Source organism: Microcaecilia unicolor, chromosome 6 (genome assembly GCF_901765095.1).
Source record: "Microcaecilia unicolor chromosome 6, aMicUni1.1, whole genome shotgun sequence".
Lineage (NCBI taxonomy): Eukaryota > Metazoa > Chordata > Amphibia > Gymnophiona > Siphonopidae > Microcaecilia > Microcaecilia unicolor.
In genome coordinates this window covers 134,061,332-134,079,497 of record NC_044036.1, presented here as the reverse complement: position 1 = coordinate 134,079,497, position 18,166 = coordinate 134,061,332, and the positions used below count along the sequence as shown (strand labels likewise).

The 18,166-nt window shown below is 45.0% G+C and overlaps 1 protein-coding gene across 2 annotated transcripts in view; it reads right to left on the bottom strand.

The window, feature by feature from the left end:
- UROC1 (urocanate hydratase 1) overlaps positions 1-15,534 on the bottom strand; it is a 57,154-nt gene extending 41,620 nt beyond the window's left edge. For both annotated transcript variants that reach the window (XR_003942575.1, XM_030207387.1), the window contains exons 1-5: positions 15,290-15,534; positions 6,780-6,910; positions 4,878-4,971; positions 3,776-3,835; positions 2,106-2,234 (exon numbers count right to left, since the gene is read on the bottom strand). Coding sequence is in view for 1 of the 2 variants with exons in the window: in XM_030207387.1 (XP_030063247.1) it covers positions 2,106-2,234; positions 3,776-3,835; positions 4,878-4,971; positions 6,780-6,910; positions 15,290-15,415 (540 nt within the window). In the remaining variant the exon portion in view is untranslated. The remainder of the gene's footprint in view (positions 1-2,105; positions 2,235-3,775; positions 3,836-4,877; positions 4,972-6,779; positions 6,911-15,289) is intronic.
- Positions 15,535-18,166: the final 2,632 nt, after the last annotated feature.

Genomic DNA, 18,166 nt, shown 5'->3' with positions numbered 1-18,166 from the left:
AATCGAAAGGGACGACCAAGTTTTGCTGAGGACGTCCTCGCAAAACGTCCCAATGGAGGGGCGGGGAAAGCTACACTGGCTCCCACTCAAGGAACGCATCACTTTTAAAGTATGCACACTAATCCACAAAATCATTCACGGTGAAGCCCCAGCCTACATGTCTGACTTAATAGACCTACCACCCAGAAACGCTAAAAGATCATCCCGAACTTTCCTTAACCTCCACTTCCCTAATTGCAAAGGCATAAAATACAAAGTGCTGCACGCGTCAACCTTTTCTTATTTGAGCGCGCAATTCTGGAACAAACTACCACGAAACCTGAAAACGATCTATGAACTAACCGACTTCCGCAAACTATTAAAGACCCATCTCTTTGAAAAAATCTATCGAAAGGATCAAAACACATGAAGTCCACACACACTGTTAGCAATGCATCAATACATTCTCTTCTGTACTCTTATCCCCCGCAATTTTAACACATTTAAACCTTAATTTACAGGTAAAAAAACCAGAAAAAATATTATACCCGAACGTTCTCTTGCTATTGCTCTGTTGCCCTATCAATATCCGTTGTTCTTCTATTGTTCAGTCGTTCTTTCCATTGTTTTATTCCCCTTAACGATACTTGGACTTTGTTTTAACTTAACTCCTCGCAATGTAACCATAATCGTGTTGTAACAGATTGTACTTCCATCATTACAATGTATTGTAAGCCACACTGAGCCCGCAAATAGGTGTGAAAATGTGGGATACAAATGCAATAAAATAAAATAAAAAATAAGTATTATCGAAACAAGATGGACGTCCATCTTTCGTTTCGATAATACGGTCAGGGATGCCCAAATTGCAAAATGTAGGTCGTCCTCAGAGATGGTCATCCCTAGACTTGGTTGTTTCTGATTTTTGGCGATAATGGAAACCAAGGACGCCCATCTCAGAAACGACCAAATGCAAACCCTTTGGTCGTGGGAGGAGCCAGCATTCGTAGTGCACTGGTCCCCCTCACATGCCAGGACACCAACCGGGTACCCTAGGGGCACTGCAGTGGACTTCATAAATTGCTCCCAGGAACATAGCTCCCTTACCTTGTGTGCTGAGCCCCCCAAAACCCACTACCCACAACTGTACACCACTACCATAGCCCTTAAGGGTGAAGGGGGGCACCTAGATGTGGGTATAGTGGGTTTCTGGTGGGTTTTGGAGAGTTCACATTTACCACCACAAGTGTAATGGGTGGGGGGGATGGGCCTGGGTCTGCTCTGCACCCACTAAAACTGCTCCAGGGACCTGCATACTGCTGTGATGGACCTGAGTATGACACTTGAGGCTGGCACAAAATATTTTTAAAGATGTTTTTTGAGGGTGGGAGGGGGTTAGTGACCACTGGAGGGAGTAAGGGGAAGTGATCCCCGATTCTCTCCGGTGGTCATCTGGTCAGTTTGGGCACCTTTTTGTGCCTTGGTCGTAAGAAAAAACAGGACCAGGTAAAGTCGTCCAAGTGCTCGTCAGGAGCACCCTTTTTTTTCCATTATGGGTCGAGGACGCCCATGTGTTAGGCACGCCCAAGTCCCGCCTTCACTATGCCTCCAACACGCCCCCGTGAACTTTGGTCGTCCCCACGACGGAAAGCAGTTGAGGACGCCCAAAATCGGCTTTTGATTATGCCGATTTGGGCGACCCTGTGAGAAGGACACCCATCTTCCGATTTGTGTCGAAAGATGAGCATCCTTCTTTTTCAAAAATTAGTCTGATAGTGACACTGCCCCTGTGGGAATACCTCTCTGCAGATTCTGTGAAAGTAAGTGCGATCTTGCAGTGGAGCTACCTTTACCCCGGAATACCTGTCTGCACATTTCTAAAGAGCCTGTTTCTGCAAACAAAACATGTTGCACACAGAGGAAAAGGTTTATAAACTTAACCCATAAACATGGATGTCTAGCAGCACTTCAGAAATATGTAGCAGGGCATAATTTTGGCTAGTTCGGAGCATACCCATCTTCATCTTCCAGAAAGTGAAGCTGAATGACAGCGCACACAGTGGGTCACTCCTTAATACCTTCTGAATGATAATATGAGAAAAACAGACATATCAGGCAACACTCACCATCCCATTGGTGATGGCAACACGGGGAGCATTGGGGTGGCTGGGGAAGAGCCCCATTGGGTGTCCACTGTACATCACCAGTGTCTGCTCTTCTGTCATCTGCGATAAATAATGCATGACCAACCAAAACTGAGGAATAAGCAGAGAAGAGACAGACTGAAATACTCCCAGATCAAGAGTGACTAGGCACAGCGCAGTAAACACGAGCTGCTCTAACAGAAGAGGTATCCTGCGAAAGGTAGAGGGGCATTTTATAACATTTATTCGAATCAAGATCTATAAATCTCAATCAGAGGCCTTAACCCGCCTACAGCACAAAATTAATTTCAGAATAGTTATGGTTAATCGTTCCATTCAAAAAGAGCAGGGCAGAAATGACGAATCCGTCTGCTGCCTTTGAATATAGGGGGATTCCACTGCAACAAGGACTCTGCCCAGTGATTCGTTCATCCTCTCGCCCTCTACGAACCCCCCCCCCCCCCCCACTGGTGTTAGGATGATTAAGTCCACTGAAGGATAGAGGGGGTGCAGAGAAAAATTATCAAAATAACACACCAGCACCATAAGCCTTACAAGCTAAGACTTAAGGATCTGAGTAAATGTACCCTAGAGAAAAGGGAGGGATATGACAGACTTATTCAAACACCTCAAAGATGTAAACAATTAAAAAGAATCAAACAAATTTCAGAAGAAAAGTCTAGAACAAAAGGCTATGATGTGAGGTTCCAAGGAGGCAGACACAGGGGTAAAATTTAGAAATATGTCTTCAGAAATGCGCAAATGGAACCACCTCCCAGGGAGGTAAAGGATCATGGATTTGATATTTATTTATTATTTGTACCCTGCACTTTTTCCCACTCATGGCAGGCTCAATGCGGCAGGCAATGGAGGGTTAAGTGACTTGCCCAAAGTCACAAGGAGCTGCCTGGGCTGGGAATTGAACTCAGTTCCTCAGGACCAAAGTCCACCACCCTAACCACTAGGCCACTCCTCCACTCCACCTAACACCTTTCTGTGGTACAACCAAAATGGTTTACATATATTATATGTGGGTACCTTCTCTGTCCCTAGTGGGTTCACAATCTAAGGTTTTGTACCTGGGGGACTGGAAGGTTAAGTGACTTGCCCAGGATCACAAGGAGCAACAGTGGGAATCAAACCCAGTCCCCCAGGTTCCCAGCCCCCTGCAGTAGCCATTAAGCTACTCCTCCATGCCACAAAATTAGTAGTACAAACTCAAACCCAGTCCCCCAGGTTCCCAGCCCCCTGCAGTAGCCATTAAGCTACTCCTCCATGCCACAAAATTAGTAGTACAAACTCAAAGAACAGGAAGTAGATACAAAGGATTCACTGTGCTGGAGAAGGGAGCTCAGGTCAAATCCACAATAGGGCCACTTGGAGTAGAGAAGATTTCTACCTTAAGGGTGCAGTAAAATGGAAACTCACAGTAGCACTGAACTCAGCCTTTTAATGCTAAAAACAGAAGCAACATTGTCGAAATGCACACAATGCATTGACAGGTTGAAGGTCAGTTTTCTGATAGTGAACAGCATAGTAGGAGCAGCCCAAGTCATTAGAATGGAAAAGCTGGCCACCATGTAGCCATCTGCAGTGACTGAGGGGTAGGACTGGACAGCCAAAACAGTGGTTCCAGGTGTGTTTCTGTTTACCTGTGCCCAGTTGCTGAAGACCTGTCCATTCCCGCCATAAGTTACAAGCTCTTGAGGAAACTAAAGGGGGAAACAAAATGGTTCAGAGTGTTTCTAAACATGCAATCAGAATTTCTGGTATGGCAAGCCAACATCGAGACACAAGATGAGCTTCAGGGTGGTGAAGGTTGGCAAGAAATCAGAGCTGGCTGACATTTTTCCAAAAGAAATGACATTATCTCATGTCATTTATTCCAAAGGACACTGTGTTAATCTGGAGCAGCAAAAATGAAAAAGGGACTGGTGGTACCTTGCTAGAACTTAATAATATAGTGCAAAATCAAGTTAATGCACTTTTCCTGCAAGGCACAAAGTTTTGTACTATATGTTGCTTTGAGGGGATCTGACTTCTGATCCCCAGGATGTTTGGCATTGGAGATGCTGTAAAGGGGGTGAGGGAGTCTCAGCCAGATTTGAAGTACAGGTTAGTCATGTTTTAAAATAGAACTGCAATGGGAGAAGGTCCCTGGGATAGTTGGAGCGATGGGGGCGGGCAGATAAAATAGGGGAAACCTTGAAAGTAGTTGGAAATGAAAGCTGAATGTGTTCCAGCTGAGGAGGGGTATGACTGAGGTCTATAAAATCCTGAGTGGTGTAGAACGGGTAGAAGTGAATCACCTTTTCACTCTTTTAAAAAGCACAAAGACCAGGGGACACTCAATGAAATTACATTAAAATAATTTTAAAACAAATAGAAGGAAATATTTTTTTCACTCAAAGAACAGTTAAGCTCTGGAACTCGGTGCTAGAGGATGTGGTAACAGCGTTGAGCGTATCTAGGTTTAAAAAGAGGTTAGGACAAGTTCCTGGAGGAAAAGTCCATAGTCTGCTATTGAGACAGACATGGGGAAGCTACTGCTTGTCCTGGGATTTATAGCATGGAATGTTGCTACTCTTTGGGATTCCGCATGAAATGTTGCTGCTCTTTGGGATTCTGCCACATACTCGTGACCTGGATTGGCCACTACTGGAAGCAGGACACTGGGCTAGATGGCCCATTGGTCTGACCCCGTATGGCTATTCTTATGATCTTATGTTTATGTAAGATTTTAGCATCTACTACCTGGGCTACTGCGGGGTCCAAGTTGTTCATGATCATGTGCATTATAGCAGCAGCTTGCTTGGTCTTGCAGGGGTACGCACCAATCGGATAAGCTCTGCAACACACACAAGTTTATAACCATTAAAGAGAATGAAAAGAGCATTTTATACAGAAAGAGAAGAGAGACAGGATTGATAAACCTGGGTAAGCATGAATAAAGTATCATACTGCCACTGCCCAAAGAAGTTGCTTCCAAGAGAAAGGAGGCTCAAATGAGGAAGTGGAGATTCCCAGCTCAATGCGCTATAAAACAAGCTGGAAAGCATCTGATTACGCAGCTCTGGGGAAAGCTGTCCAGCAGAATGACTCAACCCTTTTTAACAGAAGTGACTGCATTCTTTCAGCTCATGGTGGTTTACACAGATGCCAAGGCCCAACATCAGAGATACTGAACATGCCAGGGGCGCAGCCAGACCTGAAGGTGGGAGGGGGCCAGAGCCAAAGGTGGGGGGGGGGGGCACATTTTGGTCTGTCGCCCCGCCGCCACCCCTTTTCGCCGCCTCGCCACCCTGCCACTCCCCACCCACTGCTGCCACTGTACATCTTGGCTGGCGGGGGTCCCCAACCCCCACCAGCTGAAGCCTTCGTCCAGCGCTGATCTCCAGCGCCACCTCATTGCCTGCCCTGCTCTCTCTTCCCCTCACGTCCAGAACGGAGATCAGCGCTGGATGAAGGCTTCAGCTGGCAGGGGTTAGGGACCCCCGCCAGCCATACCAGGGTCCCAGAGCAAATTTTGGGGGGGCCCAGGCACCCATGGCCCCACATAGCTACGCCACTGGAACATGCTGGGTTCATGCCCACACTTGGGTACTGACTTCCATCTTGTTTATGTTCAAAATCAGTTTTCAACCTCTCACACATGAAGAAATAGAAAATCCCTCTCTTTTCAGCTCGATTCAGCACAATTCATTCCCAAAAGTGTTCAACTCAGCTGCAATGTAATGTTTGGTTTCTCCCAAGGTTTAAAAAAGATTTGGACAATTTCCTAAAAGTCCATAAGTCATTATTAAGATGGACTTGGGACAAGCAGCATAAAATGTGTTTTACTCTTCTGGGATCCTGCCAGGTGCTTTTGACCTGGATTGGCCCCTGTTGGAAACAGGATACTGGGCTTGATGGACCTTCCTTCTATCCAAGTATGGCTATTCTTATGTTTTAATGTTCATGTGGGAATAAGGAGGCAAAATTACTCAGACAATAATTATGAATATAACCAGGAACAATTAATCAAATCAGATGCTTCCAATTCCCAAAATGCACATTTTTTCATGGCATGGCCATTTTTTTTAAACAAAAGCACAAAGTAGTTTTGACTTTTTTGTTTTTCTTTTTTTCAAATTTCATTTTAGAAACAAAATAAAAAATGCCATTGCAATTTCCTGTTTCATTTCAAGCCGATGTTAATCCCTGAAGAATGAGCTAACCCTTTACTCCTCCTCAGACGCTGCATTAAAACCCAGCATTGCGCTCAGCAGATCGGACTCCTGTGAACTTCTCTGCATCAGCTCTAAATAGCTATATCTTCACTAGCATGGGATTTAAAAGCACTGTGTCCTTGATGGCTTTCTTTTTTCAAAAGGAAAACACAGACATTGTGAACTGAGGCAAGTACTTCTATATCGCCCTATATAGGATGCAGTGAGTGGCTGCATCGGGGACTTGGTGCTCTTACTGGACAGGTACTTAAGAATTCTGAAAAGTGAAGTTTGCAGCTGTCAGGAAGACTTTTCTCTTATCTCTGCAACACTAAAGTCAATGGTGAGAACAACATTTTTTTCAGCAGTATGATTAAAATGAACCCCTGATGAAAGCGACATACACAACTGAAGAGGTTTCTACTTACACAGTGCACCTGGATCTTACCTCATCTCAATGTCTGGACAGAACCGGTACATGTAAATGTGGCCATAATCTCTGAGCTCTGCAGCAAATTCTTGGGCTAGTTGCTTATGGAACTTAGGTGGAAAGTAACGCAAGGAGTTCTGTAACGCCAGCTGCAAAAGGAGAGAGAATTTAAGCTCTTAAAACGGCCAAAAGTAGTAATTTATTGATCTGCCAAGAAAGGTGGGCCTCTCCCTCCACCAAATGCACAAGGTTCTTGGCCTTCAGAGGACCCCAAGAATAGCTGCAGATATTAGTCTGCAAATCTCTGTCTTAAGCCACTCTAATGGGGGCCATGATAATCCCCCTCAAGGATCAAACATCAGCATTATCCAATGATGTTAAGGGCCTCTTTCACTGTTCTTCTGCTGGACCAATAAAAGGTATCACATTGCAAAACTGAAGCCAGTTTTCTCAAAGACCAATATGATAACTAAACCTATGTGTATATTTGTTAGATGTTTCCCTAATATCAGCTTTTCAGGCAAAATTAGGTTTTATCTCTCAGTGTGTTGAAAAATGAAACCCTAAAATAATAGGGACATTGCTGGTTATAAAAGAAAAATCAGAAATACAACACAAATTAGAAAGTAAGAATGAGCTGCAGTGTCAGAACATCCTTGTAGACAGCTCCCCAGGTCTTCAAAGCCATCATTACCAGCAACTACCATTCTCTTGGTTTATTTTGATCTTACTTTTTATACTGCATCTCTGTAGGTTATCAGCAATGCACAATATTCACACACCACAAAAATACAAAAGACAAAAGATAACAACAAGCAAAAATAGACATTACCAATGAAAACCCAGCATCAATCAGCTTATATAATAATGAGAGCTGGTGTCAACCAACTGTGCAAATCCAGAGATCAGATAAAAACAGAATTATATTTCTTTTACCAGTAAAATTAAGAAGTGTGCAGTCATTTTGCTGGCACTGAAATTATTATGACATTTGTATCCCACATTATTCCAAACAAACTCAGGTTCAATGTGGCTTACATTCAAGAAAAAAAACATCAAAAATATAATACAGTCAGATAATTATTGATAACATTTTAACATATTAGGAATAATTGTGTGTTTGTCATGATAGAGGTATATAAAATAATGAGTGGAGTGGAACAGGTGGATGTGAATCATCTGTATGTAAGGAGAGTAAATAAAAGCAAGAGAAAAAGGAAACCGATATGGTTCTCAAAGCAAGTGGCTAAGAAAATAAAGATTAAAGAGTTAGCGTTCCAGAAATATAGAAAATCTCAAGAGGAGGAACATGGGGAGGAATACCGGATGAAACTGAAAGAAGCCAAGAGAGAGGTACGTCTGGCGAAGGCGCAAACGGAAGAACAAATGGCTAGAAATGTAAGGAGGGGAGACAAAAACTTCTTCAGGTATATTAGTGAAAGGAGAAAGACTATAAAGGGAATTGTGAGACTAAAAGATACAACAAAACGCTATGTAGAAAATGATGAAGAAAAAGCCAATTTGCTAAATAGATACTTTTGTTCTGTTTTCACTGAAGAAAACCCTGGGGAAGGACCGAGAGGGACTAGCAAAAGTACACCTGAGAATGAGGTGGATAGAGCGCCATTCACAGAAGAGAGTGTGTATCAACAACTTGGAAAGCTAAAGGTGGACAAAGCCATAGGGCCGGACGGGATCCACCCCAGAATACTGAGGGAGCTCAGAGAGGTTCTGGCGGGTCCTCTTAAAGACTTGTTTAATAAATCCTTGGAGACGGGAGAGGTTCCGAGGGATTGGAGAACAGCGGAGGTGGTCCCTCTTCACAAAAGTGGGGATAGGGAAGAAGCTGGAAACTACAGGCCGGTAAGCCTCACTTCGGTTATTGGAAAAGTAATGGAAGCCATGCTGAAGGAAAGGATAGTGAATTTCCTGGAAGCCAATAAGTTGCAAGATCCGAGACAACATGGTTTCACCAAAGGGAAATCGTGCCAAACGAATCTCATTGAATTCTTTGACTGGGTGACAGGAGAATTAAATCAAGGATGTGCTATGGACGTCATCTACTTAGATTTCAGCAAGGCTTTCGACACGGTTCCCCACAGGAGGCTCTTAAATAAACTAGACGGCCTGAAGATAGGACCCGAAGTGGTGAACTGGATTAGGAACTGGTTGACAGACAGACGCCAGAGGGTGGTGGTGAATGGAGTTCGCTCGGAGGAGGGAAAGGTGAGTAGTGGAGTGCCTCAGGGATCGGTGCTGGGGCCGATTCTGTTCAATATATTTGTGAGTGACATTGCCGAAGGGTTACAAGGTAAAGTTTGCCTTTTTGCGGATGACACCAAGATTTCCAACAGAGTGGACACCCCGGAGGGTGTGGAAAACATGAAAAAAGATCTGAAGAAGCTAGAAGAATGGTCTAACGTTTGGCAATTAAAATTCAATGCGAAGAAATGCAAAGTGATGCACTTAGGGAGTAGAAATCCAAGGGAGACGTATGTGTTAGGCGGGGAGAGTCTGATAGCCACGGACGGGGAGAGGGATCTTGGGGTGATAGTATCTGAGGACCTGAAGGCGACGAAACAGTGCGACAAGGCGGTGGCAGTAGCTAGAAGATTGCTAGGCTGTATAGAGAGAGGAGTTACCAGCAGAAGAAAAGAGGTTTTAATGCCCCTGTATAAGATGTTGGTGAGGTCCCACCTGGAGTATTGTGTTCAGTTTTGGAGGCCGTATCTTGCGAAGGATGTTAAAAAAATGGAAGCGGTGCAAAGAAAAGCTACGAGGATGGTATGGGATTTACGTTCCAAGACGTATGAAGAGAGGCTTGCTGACCTGAACATGTACACCCTGGAGGAAAGGAGGAACAGGGGTGATATGATACAGACGTTCAAATATTTGAAAGGTATTAATCTGCAAACGAATCTTTTCCGGAGATAGGAAGGCGGTAGAACGAAAGGACATGAAATGAGATCGAAGGGGGGCAGACTCAGGAAAGATGTCAGGAAGTATTTTTTCACGGAGAGGGTGGTGGACGCTTGGAATGCCCTCCCGCGGGAGGTGGTGGAGATGAAAACGGTAACGGAGTTCAAACATGCGTGGGATATGCATAGAGGAATCCTGTGCAGAAGGAATGGATCCTCAGAAGCTTAGCTGAAATTGGGTGGCGGAGCAGTTGGGGGGAAGAGGGGGTGGTGGTTGGGAGGCGAGGATAGGGGAGGGCAGACTTATACGGTCTGTACCAGAGCCGGTGATGGGAGGCGGGCCTGGTGGTTGGGAGGCGGGAAATACTGCTGGGCAGACTTATATGGTCTGTGCCCTGAAAAGGACAGGTACAAATTCAAGGTAAGGTATACACATATGAGTTTGTCTTGGGCAGACTAGATGGACCATGCAGGTCTTTTTCTGCCGTCATCTACTATGTTACTATGTTACTATGTTCACGCTTTCCAAAAATACTAGGACTAGGGGGCATGCGATGAAACTACAGTGTAGTAAATTTAAAACAAATAGGAGAAAATTTTCTTCACCCAACCCATAATTAAACTCTGGAATTCGTTGCCGGAGAACGTAGTGAAGGCGGTTAGCTTGGCAGAGTTTAAAAAGGGGTTGGACGGTTTCCTAAAGGACAAGTCCATAAACCACTACTAAATAGACTTGGGAAAAATCCACAATTTCGGAAATAACATGTATAAAATGTTTGTACGTTTGGGTAGCTTGCCAGGTGCCCTTGGCCTGGATTGGCCGCTGTCGGGGACAGGATGCTGGGCTCAATGGACCTTTGGTCTTTTCCCAGTATGGCATTACTTATGTACTTATGTCATGAAGCTAGGCTAGAGTATCGGTTATGTTGAAACAAACAACAGAGGCGGCAACCAGGGGCGAACTGACAGTGAACTGGGCCCTCAGGCAAATAGGGTCATAGGTCCCCAACCACCTAACAAAAGTGATTACATTAGGTAGGACACAGTGGGCCCCTTACTCTTATGGGCCCTGCCCTATTGTCCCAATGGTCAGTCTGTCCCTGATGGCAACATTAGTTTATTTTTTTGTTATTATTACATTTGTACCCCGCACTTTCCCACAGAAGCAGGTACAATGCGGCTTACATAATAAACAGAATTACAATTATTAGATTCATTAAGAAGAATATTACGAACTATAATGTAACATAATAATAGAATGCTTTGAGTATGTGTGAATTAACATGGGAAGGAGTAATGAAGATAGATAAGGAAATAGGGATGGGTATGATGAAGGAAGGATGGGGAAGGGAAGACTAGGATAGTATGGAGTAGCTAGGGTGACATGGTTAATATATAGACATCGTCATAATAATAGAAATTGTCTTTTGATAAGATATATACTTAATAGAAAAGCCTTTAGTTATTTATGGAATCTCAGATAATCTTCTAAGTATCTTAATTGCTTGGGTAGAGAATTCCAATGTTTGGTACTCTTGATATGTGAAGCCTGCAAGGAAGGATTGATTTATAAGAAAGACCTTTGCAGTTTGGATAATGGAGTGTGATGTATTCTCTACATGTTTTCACTGTATTATGTGAAGGTAAATCAATGAGTTGTTGCATGTAGGAGGGTGATAAACCATATACGATTTGGTAAACAGTCACGCATATTTTAAAGGTGATCCTTGAATTTTTTGCGAAGCCACTGAAGTTTTAACAAGAGTGGGGAAGCCTTCTCAAAGCGAAGAGCACTGCATACAAGGTGGGCAGCGGTATTTTGTGCTGTTTGTAATTTTTTAAGGAGTGAGATTTTAATACCCACATATATGGCATTACAATATTGAAATGCAAACAGGCAGTCCAATGGGGTAATGAACACCTGGGTTCCTGAACAATATAGTGGCTATGAGGATAAACGAGTCAGTTGCAACCCTTTTCTCGAATCTACTGGCTCCCAGCTCACCTGATTTTCCAAATCGAAGAAGTTGGGTGGGAAATCTAATTTGTTCCCCACAAAGTTTACTTATATACTGGGAGGTGGAAGGTAAAACATCATCAGTGTTTGCAACAGAAAGAGACCAAGCCATAGAAAGGGAAGAGGAGAGATCGAGCAGATTAGAAACATGCCTGGATAGTAACTTTCTAAATTTCCAGTCCCTACTGTATTTATAAAGGACCTTCCCACATTTTGTAATGAATAGCAAAGTGCTTAAAGAAAACGTCCCCTTAAAAAGCATCACCTGAAATACCAAGTGCATTCCTTCAGTGGCGTACCAAGGGGGTGGGGGGGGGGGTGGGGGCGGTCCTCCCCGGGTGCATGCCGCTGGGGGGTGCTGCGGTGCGCGCCTGCTGTGAGAGTTCGCTAACTTCTCTCGTTCGCTGCAGCGAACGAGCAAAGTTAGTAAACTCGCAGCAGGCGCGCGCTGCGGCACTCCCCCCAGCGGCATGCACCTGGGGGGGGCTCTTTTGCCGCCACGGGTGTCCGCCCCCCTAGGAACGCCACTGCATTCCTTTCTTCTGAGCTATAATGACAAGCACATGAAGACATTCTTTGGTAACCCGCAGTCATGGAGGTGTATTTTCAAAGCACTTAGACTTACAAAGATACTAATGGTAACCTATGGAACAGTGGCGTAGCCAGACCTATCATTTTGGGTGGGCTCACAGTTAGGATGGGTGGGCCTCCTAAAACTACCCCCCCCCCTTTGTCCTGCGTCTCTCTCCCTTTTCTCCAACCCCGGATCCAGTATTATCCCCCTGCCCATAGCCTGGTAGCCCTGCAGGTGTACCTCAGCATTTTCTCTGGCATGGCAACAACACGCCTTCATTGTCTGCACCGCCGCCACGATCCTGCATCTATCTCCCTATGTCTCAGCAGCAGCGGTCCAGCGGTAGCAATTCATGCTGCCTCCTGCTTCGTTCTAACCCGGAAGCGTCTCCTCTGCCGTGCACCCGCGTCCTGCCCCAGCAGAAACAGGAAGTTGTAATAATGGGGGCAGGACGCGGCAGAGGAGATGCTTCCGGGTTAGAAGCAGGAGGCAGCATGAATCGCTACCGCTGGTCCGCTGCTGCTGAGACAGAGGGAGGTAGATGCAGGATCGTGGCGGCGGTAGGCAGCGTCTGGGAAGCAGATGCAGGATCGGAGCTCAGCCTGCTCCCTCCGCTGCCGTTTTGACGAAGGTGCTCCACTGCTGGGTAGGCCTGAACCCAAACTGGCTATGCCCCTGCTATGGAACATTGTAAGTCTAAGTGCTTTGAAAATGGGCTGCTTAGACTGTTTGAAACACAGCAGTTCACTAAACATTGAACATTAAGCCGATACACATTATGTTGAAAAAGTCAAGCTCAAGATACAAGAGAATGAGAAGGGAAAAAGGAGAAAGGTTATAATTCCAGAGAAAGGGCCCATTTTCAGACACAAAATTAGATTCATTTATACTTCATACTAAGTGCTGCTCCCTTACAGCAATCTCACACCTTGTAATTATTCTTTACATTTCTTCTATCGTATCTTAGATATAATTAATTAATCCTTTGGCTTTTTCTCACTTATTTTAAATAAAAATGATTACAACCTTAGGCTGCCTTATATTTGATCTTCCTATTCCTCTCCAGGGACTGTTTTTATTGTAAACCACTTAGATTTGTTAATATTTGCAGTATATTAAGTAAAAGTAAACTGTGAAATGTGACATATCAAAACATGGCATAATTTCTTAGATTTCTGATTTCCAGAATTCCATTAAATAAGGCTGAGTTTCACAATCTAGCACTAATGATTAATCCACTCTGGGACAACAGACAAATGCCAAAGTAATTGAAAAAAAAGCTTGAGATAAGCACAAAACAGGCTTAGTGGTGCGGAAGAGTGGAGAGAACCACAGGTCAATTAGGATCCTTGGTTTTGCAGCAGGAACAAGTTTGAAAGTGAGCACATATGGGGCTGGATTCTATAAGGAATCCTGTTCAGAAGGAATGGATCCTCAGAAGCTTAGCGGAGATTGGGTGGCAGCACCGGTGGTGGGAGGCGGGGCTAGTGCTGGGCAGACTTCTATGGTCTGTGCCCTGAAAATGGCAGATGCAAATCAAGGTTGGGTATACACATAAAGTAGTACATATGAGTTTATCTTGTTGGGCAGACTGGATGGGCCGTGCAGGTCTTTCTCTGCCGTCATCTACTATGTTACTATGTGCAGGCAGATACATGCATGCACATGCTGGAATGCTATTCTGTGCAGGTGACAGCTCAGTTCTTCATCCAGGCCTTAAATGGAAGAAATAAAGTCACACATTCACAAGGAGTGAAACTGGCTGCACATACGATAGCAGGACAGGCTTACCTACTCATACCCTAGCTGAGAATATTCAAGCACCTTTCTGACCTCATGTGCAACTTTCTTTAAATCAGTCCCCTTAATTCCTGCCACTCTACCTTTTCTAAATGCTCCATCTTTGCTTACACCCTATGACCTTGTAAATAGTTTACTATTGCCATATTTTGTTTTGTTATTTGAATATTTTTACTGCTGTAATTGGCTATTGCTTATGTTTGACTTATTCTTGCTGTACACAGCCTTGAGTGAATGCCTTCAAAAAGGCAGTAAATAAATCCTAAGAAATAAACAAAATATTTTTACAATACCTGGAATGCTATTCTGCACATAAACAACTTGTCAATAGTCCAGCATTTCTTTGTCCCAGTAGACTCTTCCACACAGCCAGAAAAAGTTAAAGAGAAGAAACAGGCATAAAATTCGCACTAGCACTGACCCGCAGAATGAGTGAACCTGTTACTCCTCCTCAGACCTTCCATTAAAATTCAGCATTGCCCTCAGCCTTCTGGTCTCTCTGCATTGGCACTGAATAGATAATACCTTCATTAGCATGGGATTTACATGTACTGTGCACTGATGTCTACTCGAGGCTTTCCACAGTTAGTGTATGTCCAAAACTTGCTTCCACGTTAGACACCCATAACATTGTGGTGTGGAGGAGTAGCCTAATGGCTAGTGGAGGGGCTGAGAACCTGGGGTTTGAATCCCACTGCAGCTCCTTGTGACCCTGGGCAAATCACCCAACCCTTCATTGCCCCAGGTACAAAAGAGACTGTGAGCCCACTAGAGATGGAGAAAATACCTGCATATAACTTAGCTGTCCCTGTCTGTCCCCCACCTCCCCTGTACCTGGTTTGTCTCAGCACCAGGGCAAGCAATACAATGTTTGTCACTCAGATTTACTGAGGGAAGCCACACAATACAAGCTAAAGCCAGGATGTGAGGAGCCTGCAGAAGGAGACGTGTAGCTCTCAGCTCTGCAGGCCCTATTGCTTGATCTATAGTGAGAGTGTGTTAGGACACAAGTAATGCCACACTGGGAAAAGACCAAGGGTCCATCGAGCCCAGCATCCTATCCACGATAGCGGCCAATCCAGGCCAAGGGCACCTGGCAAGCTTCCCAAACGTACAAACATTCTATACATGTTATTCCTGGAATTGTGGACAGGCTGCACTGGAGAAGTCTGACATACAGTTGGATGCATACAGTAGTGGAGGGCAGGTCCTGCTTTACCTTCTTTTCCTCCGAGCTGAGCTTCGGTGTCCTGGCAGGCGCATGAGGAACCCTGCTGTCTCTCCCTCTGTTCTCCGGCAGAGGATCCAGGGGAAGCCCCCTACACATCTCCTTCAGGCTTTCCATGTCTGTTACCAGCAAAGAACATGAGATAAAGAACACAGTGATGGGCCCTGTCTAGCTACACAGGAGACTCACAACATCCAATGGATCCAGGTGGGAGACAGCCTAATGGGAAACCACAGGGATGCAGCAAATAGTGCTACCACCCCACACCCTATTGGCTGAACAGGGTCCCCAAATTAATCTTTGACAAAAGATACTGTTTGCTTCTTCTTCAATGATTAACTGCAGCTAAGCCCAGTCAACTGGCCCTGGCACTGGAGGAGCAGATCCACTTTTTGAGCTCTGGACAGGACTGTCTTCTGTGCATTGTTATAAGGAAGTAAGCAGGGACAGCGCTTCCATTAGACAACTAGGGTGGGGGGGGGGGGGGCAGTGATACAGGGGGCAGCAGTGCAAGTATTACATTTCTTCTCCCAATCAGCAGCCAACAGAACTTCAGGAATCAACAGACAAACCTGCAGCTACACAAGGAAGAGGGGCCACGTGTGCGTTGAAGGCCTGCCGTGTGTCCCTCACTCCAGCAGACTAGCTGTTATTGAGTGGCAGAGGATGTGGCAGTCTGCAGGGAACCTGTGCTGAGCCCCCCCCCCCCCCCCCGCTGGTTCCTGCTTCCCCATCATCCCTGTGGCAGCCATAGGAGCAAGTTCTTTGGGTTCCAGTGGGTGCTCAGCGCCCCAATATTGAGCAGTTCCTTCATGGATGGGTAATGTGTATTGTATTTGGCACCCCCATGCATGTTCAAATATTGGCCTATAGTGGCTGCAGCAGCAGCAGCACAACAATGGCAAATGACAGGGAAGGGAAACGAGCTGCTGGACTGCCAGTGGGGTGACATAGGGGGGTTACTGATCCACAGTTGGTGGGGGACAGGAAGATACTGGACTATGGTGGGGAAGAGATGCGAGATGTAGGATTGCAGGAGAGGGGAGGGCTGGGGTGCAAGATTAACATTTTATATAGGACACGACCAACCTTGGACCAGTTCTGGCACTGAGAGCTTTAATTTGTCAACTTATTTCTTTATTTTGTGCCTCGGTTGTCAGTCGCAGTGGACTCCTCTCCTCCATTTCTCACTGTATTCCAGACCCAGGGAGGGAAGAATTGCTCCCATCTGAACAAAACCTGCAAACAGAGCGGGATCTGGTGCAGCTACAAGCACTACCTCTCCCATTCCCTGGCTCTCTGCTACCAGTACCCACCCCGTTCAGCAGGTGGCGCTGAGGAAAAACCCAAACTGTGCTTTTAATTTAAACAATCCACAGCCAAGAGCGAAAGTGACAGAGGATGGGGGAAAAAGAAGGTGAAACAGAAGCATGTACAGAAAAGTGAAGATGCCTGCTAAGCAAGGGCAGACCTCAGAATTGGGAGACATGAAAAGAAGTGAACTGAAGAAATGATTTATATGTTGCCCCCCCCCCACCCATTCATTTGTATTGTTGCACTGTGAGACAGAAGTCATTTAACCCTTCCGATCCTGTGCTGAATGTCTGCAGGTGAAAGGCTCAAGATGCAGGATTCACCCATCCTGAGATCTCAGCTCCTGAAGCTTTTTGTCATGCAGCACAACAGGAGCTGATCCTTGTCCCTCTTCTTCCAATTTATGATCATCTCAGTGCTGAGTGGTGCAGATAAACATAGATAAATCATCCCACTTTCATCCGCCATTTAAGACGAGATTTGGGAATCCTTTGAATTGCTTTTTTTTTTTTTCCTTGCAAGCCCTGCTACATCAGGACCAGTAAAATCCAGGTGCGGTGTCCTTCTGCACATGTGAAAGTGCAGCCGGAGCCTGTGTCCCTGTACATGGAGCATGTTCTTAACGTGTCCTGACAGCTTGAGTCACATTTGAGGAAAAAGCAGTCTAAGTCAGCAGATGGGACCAGTGATCAGTTGTCAGTGGTGACTGGCCAGGCACAACAGGGGAGTGTGATGGTGCAGTTAGCAAAATCCACCGTTTACCCAGACGCAGATGGGAGAGTACGGTTATGTTATACACTTGACTCGGCTTCCCTCCTCTAAGTGAAGGCTTTGATCCCAAATGTTTAGCAGAGCTAATGGTGAAAGAGCTGAGGTCAGTCTAACCTACTCAATGCAATATTTTGCCTTTCATAATCAAGATATATAATGCACGGACTGAATGAAAGCCCTAAGTTCTCAGAGCACCATGTCATGATTTTACCTTTCACAAGCAATCACACAGATGCTGGAAAGTATGAACAAAAAGCAAACATCTCACTTCTGGTCATTACCACAAAGTACTCATCACAGTTAGTTTCACACACATCTCATTGCTAACATGTCAGAGGCTAGGACTCCCTAGAAACAAGAAGTGAAACTTTGACAGCCCACCAGGTTCTGTGAACATGCATGAGACAAAGTTGCATACAATGGAGATAGGACATGCAAATCTCTCTCATGCATACTCATCGAGGTAGGGGGGCAGGAATATAAGTTGGCTATGTTTGCTGATGATATCTTGCTCTCCCCTTAACTAAACTGTTACTCTTGATGCCTAACTTAATTAAGCTTTTGGCGGAATATTCTTCTGTATTGGGATTTAAGCTCAATATGTCAAAACCAGAAGCCATGGCTATTGGGATCCCATGTCTGATGCTACAATCTTTACAGCAGGCTTTCCATTTTCGGTGGGTAACCCATGGTATTAAGTATTTGGGGATTCTTCTTACCAAGAACTTGTCTGATTTATTTTCGGCGAATTAAATGCCCCTCTTGAGGGAATTATATAGAGAT